The sequence below is a fragment of the Sprattus sprattus genome (genome assembly GCF_963457725.1).
Source record: "Sprattus sprattus genome assembly, chromosome: 17".
Lineage (NCBI taxonomy): Eukaryota > Metazoa > Chordata > Actinopteri > Clupeiformes > Clupeidae > Sprattus > Sprattus sprattus.
The window spans coordinates 8,116,154-8,124,291 of NC_137915.1; the positions used below are offsets into that span (position 1 = coordinate 8,116,154).

General features: G+C 43.0%; 1 protein-coding gene across 1 annotated transcript in view; it reads left to right on the plus strand.

Moving 5' to 3' along the window:
- trpc1 (transient receptor potential cation channel, subfamily C, member 1) overlaps positions 1 to 6,910 on the plus strand; it is a gene marked incomplete at both ends in the record, with an annotated part of 22,796 nt that extends 15,886 nt beyond the window's left edge. Inside the window, 4 exons of the mRNA XM_080854954.1 lie at positions 2,541 to 2,725; positions 3,597 to 3,798; positions 5,908 to 6,102; positions 6,683 to 6,910. Of these exons, the coding sequence (XP_080711080.1) occupies positions 2,541 to 2,725; positions 3,597 to 3,798; positions 5,908 to 6,102; positions 6,683 to 6,910 (810 nt within the window). The remainder of the gene's footprint in view (positions 1 to 2,540; positions 2,726 to 3,596; positions 3,799 to 5,907; positions 6,103 to 6,682) is intronic.
- Positions 6,911 to 8,138: the final 1,228 nt, after the last annotated feature.

Sequence of the window (8,138 nt, forward strand, 5' to 3'; positions counted from 1 at the left end):
TTCCTTTTGCACGTGCTCAGAGAGTGACATCACTGTCTGGCCGGCAAGGTTGGAAAAGCAATCAGCAAGCAGCCGAGGATGTACAGACATACAGTACATGTGCGGTCACACACACACACACACACACACAAACACGCACACACTAAACTACACATTTACCCACAATAGTGTGTTCAGTGTCCCAGGGCTCTGTATGTTTTTCCCATTGCAGTGGGATCCCAAGCCAATCTACATAGTCAGGTATATCATTAAGCATACCCTTGGGGTCCCCAGCAGTGATAGTACACTGAGTTCATTCACACACAAACCCAACTCGGTCAGTAGAGTAGGCGTAGTGAATACCTTACGGGTGAGTCTATCCTTCCTACCAGGTTACTTGTTGGGTAGCTTGGCTGTACGTGTGTGTGTGTGTGAGAGAGAGAGAGTGTGTGTATGTTTCCACTGAATCACTGCTGAGTACAGCTTGAGGTCAGTGAGAGCCCAGACTGTTATTGACACACAGCTTGCTCTCTATACACCAGCTCAGTGTATCTCTGTCTCTGTCTCCGTCAGAAGAGATGTCAGGTGAGATGACTGACAAGTCGTGAGTATGTGTGAGTGTGTGCCCAGCATATAGTGTATGCATGTGTTTACCTGTGTGTGTGTGGGTGTGTGTGTGCGTGCGTGTGTGTTTACCTATGTGTTAGTGTGTGTGTGTGTGTGTGTGTATGTGTGTCGGTGTGTGTGTGTGTGTGTGTGAGTGTGTGTGTGTGTGTGTGTGTGTGTGTGTGCGTGCGTGCGTGTGAGTGCGTGCGTGCGCGTGTGTTTACCTATATGTGTGTGTGTGTGTGTGTGTGTGTATCTCCGTATGTGTGTGTATGTTTGAGTTGGTGTCTGTTGGCCGTATGTTGGAGTTGGCCTGTTTGGGTGTGCGTATGAGAACATGTGTGCATGTGCGGGTTTGTTTTCTTTATCCTGCCAGCGTCATTCCTGCCCTTGTGCTCCACAGTCGGGGGTTAAGGGGCATTGGACGACCCCCTGCTGCATTCCTGAGGCTGTTTGTACAGTAAGCTGAGAGGGGGTGTCAAGGGTGGCAGTGGGGGAACACCTCCCTACCCTCTAAATCAGCCCCACTACAAAGCCCCTTGTGAGGGGAATTGGCTGTGGAAACCCCCTCTTTGGGACGCTGCGGGGGGACAAGCAGATGAATGATGCTGATGGAGGCTCTCGCACGTTAACAGCCTGCCAGTCTGTGTGTGTGTGTGTGTGTGTGTGTGTGTGTGTGTGTGTGTGTGTGTGTGTGTGTGTGTGTGTGTGTGTGTGGGGGCTCTCGCATGTTAACAGCCTGCCAGTCTTCCAGGGAGCGAGCGCACCCCGTGGCCCAACACTTGGGCTCCAGTCAGGGAATTCATCTTGTCACTTAGCCGCAACCGCAGTCGACTGACTGTGCATCTGTGAAACGCTGTGTATATGGATGTTTGTGTGTGTGTGTGTGTGTGTGTGTGTGCGCGTGTGTGTGAGTGTGTTTGAGTGTGTTTGAGCTGTTTATTTGTGTGTGGATTAAGTGTACACATGTGTCTGTGTCCGTGTCTGTGTGTGTGTGTGTGTCTGTGTGTGTGTGTCTGTGTGTCTGTGTGTGTGTGTGTCTGTGTGTGTGTGTGTGTGTGTGTGTGTGTGTGTGTGTGTCTGTGTGTGTGTGTGTGTGTGTGTGTGTGTGTGTGTGTGTGTGTGTGTGTGTGTGTGTGTGTGTGTAAAAACTTGTCTGAATGATGAGGTCCTCTATGGACGGCAAAAAGCCCTTCATAAAAAAACATGGCCCAAGCACCGTCTCCTGCGTTTACCTTTCCACCTTTAGTCACTTAGATCTATATATGGTGGAAGTTTCCAGAACAAACTTATAAATATACTCTCTTGGGTATGTTTGTGTACAGAAAAGGGGGGCCTGTGGGGAAGGTTTGTTTATGGGCCCCACTGCGGCCTCCTTGGCGAGATTGACAGAGGAAGCACAGACAGGGAACCAGTGCATGACACATGTGTTACAGGTTTATGAGCCTGGGTTAGCACAGCATCTGCACCCATGGCGACATTTGCACCTGTTTTGACTGGAAGGCCATAAAATGAACACGTGTTATTAATGTTTTAACATATACTCAATATGTTAGTTAAAGCTTGCGTGTTTAAACATGAAGTGTTTACACATTAAAGTGTTTAAAACACACCGTTACTGACACCGAGGTGATTTCCACACGCCACATATCATTTTTTTTTTTATGTATCCAGAGGAGAAAAAAAAAAGAGAGTTGAAGATATTTTCTCCGTGTGTTTGTGTACTCAATATGTTAGTTAAAGCTTGCGTGTTTAAACATGAAGTGTTTACACATTAAAGTGTTTAAACTCTCTGAGGCGATTTCCACACCATATATCTTTTGTATAAATTAAGCCAGGTAAAAAAAAGAGATTTTATGATATTTTCTCTGTGTGTTTATGTGTTTGTGTGTGTGTGCGTGGGTGTGTGTGTGTGTGTGTGTGTGTGTGTGTGTGTGTGTGTGTTTCCCCCTCAGATCTCTATGGGTCAGATGTTGCAAGAGTTTGGCAAGTTCCTTGGCCTGTTCCTGCTGGTCCTCATCTCCTTCACCATCGGCCTCACTCAGCTCTACGGAAAGGACCAGAAGGAGCCGGCCAAGAACCAGACGGAGGACTGTGAGGGCATCTTCTGCTCGCAGCAGAGCAACGATGCCTTCCACACGTACGTCAAAATCCCACAATCAAGGGGGCACTGGGGCGCAATCAGTAACCCGCCCATATACAAGCTTGAACGCCCAGGGGAACACGGGTTCGAATCCAACACGCTGTCATTTCCCGATCCCACTCCCCACCTCTTCTCTGCACTTCATATCCTGTCGAAACCTTGACTCTCCTATCCGATTAAAGGCAAAAAAAACAAAAACAAATCTTAAAAAAAAACTTAAAAAAATCCCACAATCACTTTCTGCAAAGAGTATCCCATACTCAAGTTTTACATTGAAAGTCTTCATGTTCCAAATCATTCATTGATAGGAAAATTGTGTGTGTGTGAGAGAGAGTACCTTGTAGTATCTAAGAGGGATATTGAGGACAACGTTATACATTATCCAGAACATCATTCCTGAATAGTTTATATTAAGAATGCACAGTTTAAGTTGATCATGAAGTTGGTGTTTATAGCTTCATACTAGCTGTCCTTAATTGATATCATAAAGTTGTGCTAAATAATCTCAAATGGCCTTACCCAGAATGGAAGAGCAATGGGAGGTCATTTCAGTACACTTCAGATTAATTTGTCTTTCAACTTAAGTACGGCATAGCCAGCATGTATTCATTGCGAAGCGTCCATTTCATTCTCCTCATAAACCATTTTGGTAAACCGCCCTTCCCTTGATGTGTTCACTTCTTTCCCTCCCCCTTGATGTTAATGTAAGCATTCATTATGGTCAGACTCTTTAGTTCACCAGTAGTCTCCTTCATCCAAAACTGCCCACAGGCCGCAATCAAAACACTTACAGTATATTTGCCCTGTACTGTGATCAAGCCTATTCTGATATGGGTAAAGTTCACCTTTGACCTTTTGCTGTTTTCAGGTTCATGGGCACATGCTACGCCCTCTTCTGGTACATCTTTTCCCTGGCACACGTGTCTCTGTTTGTCACGCGGATCAGCTACACGGAGGAGCTGCGCTCGTTTGTGGGCGCCCTCATCGTGGGCACATACAACATCGTGGTGGTCATCGTCCTCACCAAGCTACTGGTGGCCATGCTGCACAAGAGCTTCAGGCAGATCGCGGTGAGCCCCACACCCTGTGCTATCGCCACTCTCCCAACACGTTACATAGAATTCAGAGCCAGATTCTTTAAAATCTTCTACGCCTTTTTAACCTTTTAAATATTTGTATTGGAACAGAAGACAATGAGAAAAGAAGGTTTACATTTCCATTGTAAATCAGTGAGAACAGCAAGACTATCTTCCTGAAACACAAACAGGCTATGGCAGCTATATTAACACATCATAAGTGTGTATATATAAGCTCACATTCTTAGGTCTTGATTATTTCACACAACACAAGACAAGACAGTGATCCATAAAGCATGAAACTGCCACACTTTCTACTTCCACACGTGGCAAACAACTCCAGACATGTTGCCAGCATGTGCTGAGTGCTAATTATTAGCCATTGCTAGGGAGGGTGGTTGATTTATGTTAGCATTTGAGCCAAAGGTATTATATCACTGGAGCGGCACCTGTTAGCCATTGCTGTCCCTACCCTATCTTAACACAAACAAAAAGATACTGCAATAGTGTTAAAGCTTGTGTGCAAGATAAGAAAAGACAATAACTGCCAGTAATGTCATTTTATGTTTGGCATCTTCATTTCACAAAACATTATGTGCCGAAAAATGTCAAGCTTTGCCAGTGGAAAACATGCCTTTTCTGCTGGTTTAATAAAACCTGGCTCCGTGCCTTGACTGTTCCATTGAGTTTAATCCCATATTTTGCACACAACACAAACGAGGCCACAGGCTAGCCTTGTTAAATTTATGGTTCATGTAAGGACAGCCTAAGTGGATGGGTTTTTTTCCTCCCTAAGAGCACGTGCACTGGTTCAAAACACTTGGTGAAAACCAGCCTCCAACCATTTGTCACTGAGGTTACTGGGGCAGTCAGCACTGGGATTGCAGCTTGCTGCTTTTATGTAGTTCAGCACTGAAGGCCATTCCAAGAGGTTGTGCTTCAATGTAACAGGGACTGCCCTCCACAGAAGAATCATGCTGGGTTCAGTGCTAAGACAACTTTATTTTCTGTAATTAATTATCTTAATATGTAGGGGTGTGCAAAAAAACCGATTCACATTCGTATTGCGATTCAAGTGCCTCCGATTCAGAATCGATTCATAGAATTCCAAAAATCGATTCAGAATATTACATTTTTTTTCTTTTTTTTTCTAACATTATTGTTGTTTTTGGCTTCGCAAACTGTGTAGTAGGCTAACGTTACGGTTTGAGTGATGGTGAGCGCGATATGGCGAAATGGTTGATAAAAAGCTTCTGAATAGAAAGTTTACCTTTAAAAGTTGTGTTGTGCAAAAGAAGCGAGCTTCACTGTTGTCTGAAAATGTCAACAGGCAGCTGGCTGAAGGCACAGAAGTAGTAGGCTTACCTTTTATTGGGAACCTAACTGTTATGGTTCATTGTTTTTGAAATAAGAGGCCTGACTTCTATGTTCACAGCAAACTTGAAAAAAAATTAAATATTAAGCCATGGTTTAACTGCACTATAGGCTGAGTCTGAAATGTGCGCATTTTATTTTGTACCGCCCTGTTTGGCAATGTTGCTTTTCAATGAAACATTGCATAAAGCAAGCCAATCCACTTTTCCATGATAAGACCATTAAAATTAAATTTTCGATGAATTAATTTGCGATTAATCGCGATTAATTTTGAGTTAACTATGACAAAAATGCGATTAATCGCGATTTAAATATTTTAATCGTTTGACAGCACTAACATTCACATACTGTAAATCAATTTTTTTGAATCGAGAATCGTTTTTGAATCGAATCGTGAGCCTAAAAATCGGTATCGAATCGAATCGTGACATTTTCTGAATCGTGCATCCCTATTAATATGTGATATCATGTTAATGTAATATTTTTAAATGAATCTTGTGGGGTAGTTGATTAAAAAGCAAGTAGAGTAATAGTAAAGCATAATGGTAATTCTTTGGTTGTAAGTATTGAAAGACAAAGGTTGTCTGATGTTTGACACTCTGAGATTCTTTTGAATGGAGAGTGCGTTACAAATAAAATGCATTATTATTATTATTATTATTATTATAACTAACAAGGTCTCCTTTTCTGTTGTTGGGTTCAATCTCCTCAAAACAAATATGCTCACAGAACCATGAGGACAAGGAGTGGAAGTTTGCTCGTGCCAAGCTGTGGCTCAGTTACTTTGATGACAAGTGTACCCTGCCCCCACCCTTCAACATCCTTCCCTCCCCAAAGACCCTATGCTACTTGGTGACCAGCATGAGCAAGTGGGTCTGCTCACATACCTCCACTGGCAGAGTGAAACGACAGAACAGCCTGAAGGTGAGTCAGAGAGAGGGAGAGAGAAAACACCTTTGAGTGTGTGTGTGTGTGTGTGTGTGTGTATGTGTGTGTGTGTGAGCGGTTAGGAATGACTCTTTGTAGGCCATATGTGTTCCCACTCTCCATCTTATGTGGCCTTCTGGGAAAAAATACCTCGTTTGCGCAATAGCCCACACAGTTGATAAATAGCCTCAAGTCATTTTCCCCTTCATTCAAACGGAACATAATTCATGAGTTTGGAGGTATCTTCAACCTATTTCTAAAGAAACAACTTTTTAGCCAAATGTTTTCTAGAAGATATCTTTAACATTGATTTAATGAACAGATATATATCTGCAGGGTATATTCAAGTTATGATGTGCCGCATTATAAACTGGAATAACCTGTGTGCAAGATATAAAGAAGTCCAAAGAACTGAGTATGAATAAGTCTTTGTCTTTGTTTTTAAGGTGTTTTGTAACGTATTCTGTAATGGCTCGTTAATACTTAACAGTTAATTAAACTGCCTTATTGACCATTTTCATTCATATGGTATCAAATAGTAATTCTCCCCTGCTGGTGGATGTCTGGTGTTTTGCAGGAGTGGAGAAACCTCAAGCAGAAGAGAGATGAGAACTACCAGAAGATCATGTGCTGCCTGGTCCACCGATACCTGACCTCCACTCGCCAGAAGATGCAGAGCACCGACCAGGCAACCGTGGAGAACCTCAACGACCTGCGTCAGGACCTGTCTAAGTTCCGCAACGAGATGAGGGACCTCCTAGGCTTTCGCACCTCCAAATATGCTATGTTCTATCCCCGAAGCTAAGTCTCATGCAGATGCACCTTTCCCACCCCCAAACCTGATACCTTGTCCCCCCCCCCCCACCCCAATGCGAACTTGGCCCAAGCATGCTCTGGACCATTTGTCCCTTCTTGGAAACTTATGGTGGAATGTGGGAAAGAGGGGGAGGGCAGTGAAATACTGGAACTCAACTGGAATCATCACACACACACACACACACACACACACACACACACACACACACACACACACACACAAACACAAACACAGAGAATTCTCGACACCACAGCCCCTAGAGTCAGAGCTTATATAATGGTCTTTCCTCCTACTTGTTTTCTAAAAGTGTCCGTCTTTTCAACAAAAAAAGTCTAATAAAGGTTTATGGAAAAAAAGGTCTTGCTGGATTCTGGTCAGGTGTGCCAGTTTTGAATGCTTATATGCTATGCTAAACATTACATCATGAATCCGTTTGGAAAAACACAGTGGGCTCCAAATGGCAGGTTGATATTTCCCTGAGCTCTGGCACAAGGCAGTTTAACCAGCAGCAGGACCATTAAACACTAAGCACTATTGGATGAGAGTTACTGACCTGAGATCAGTGCCTGCTTCATTATTACTCCAACCCCTGTCATAATGAACTCAAATTTATAACTGATTTCAAGCCAGAGCTTGGACTCTGGGGTAATTTACAAGTCCAAGACCACAGCAAAATCTTGGAATATGCCATTGACTACCGCTGTCTCCAAAAACTAGTGACTGCCAGGACGTTTTTTCCATTGCCTCCTTACTGAGCACGTGGAACAGCTGCCACCACACCTGCTCTGGGCAGTAACAACTAAGTCCGATACTGGCTATACAGGCAGTACTTATAATTTTCACTTTATAATTTATTATACTTTAGTTCCTAAAGGAAATTCTTGGCATTCACAACTTGATACATGTCACCTTGCCTCCCTTAAGATGCAGAAAGTAGAGGGAAAAGGCCGGAACTTCGATCATGACTTTTATTATTCTCTCACAAAACAATAAAATATAAGTTAACATATGACTAAGAACTGTTTCATATGAAAATATCTCATTTTGCTTATTTTATATTGGCACTATCATTATAAACATTTTCATTTTTGATGGAGGGAAAAAAACAAGCTGGTCAAAAAAAAACAAGAAACAAAAACAAAAAAGAGAGTGCTTTTTCATTCATGATGAAAGACTTAAAAGACTCAGGCAACAGACAACAGAGTCAAGCATTATT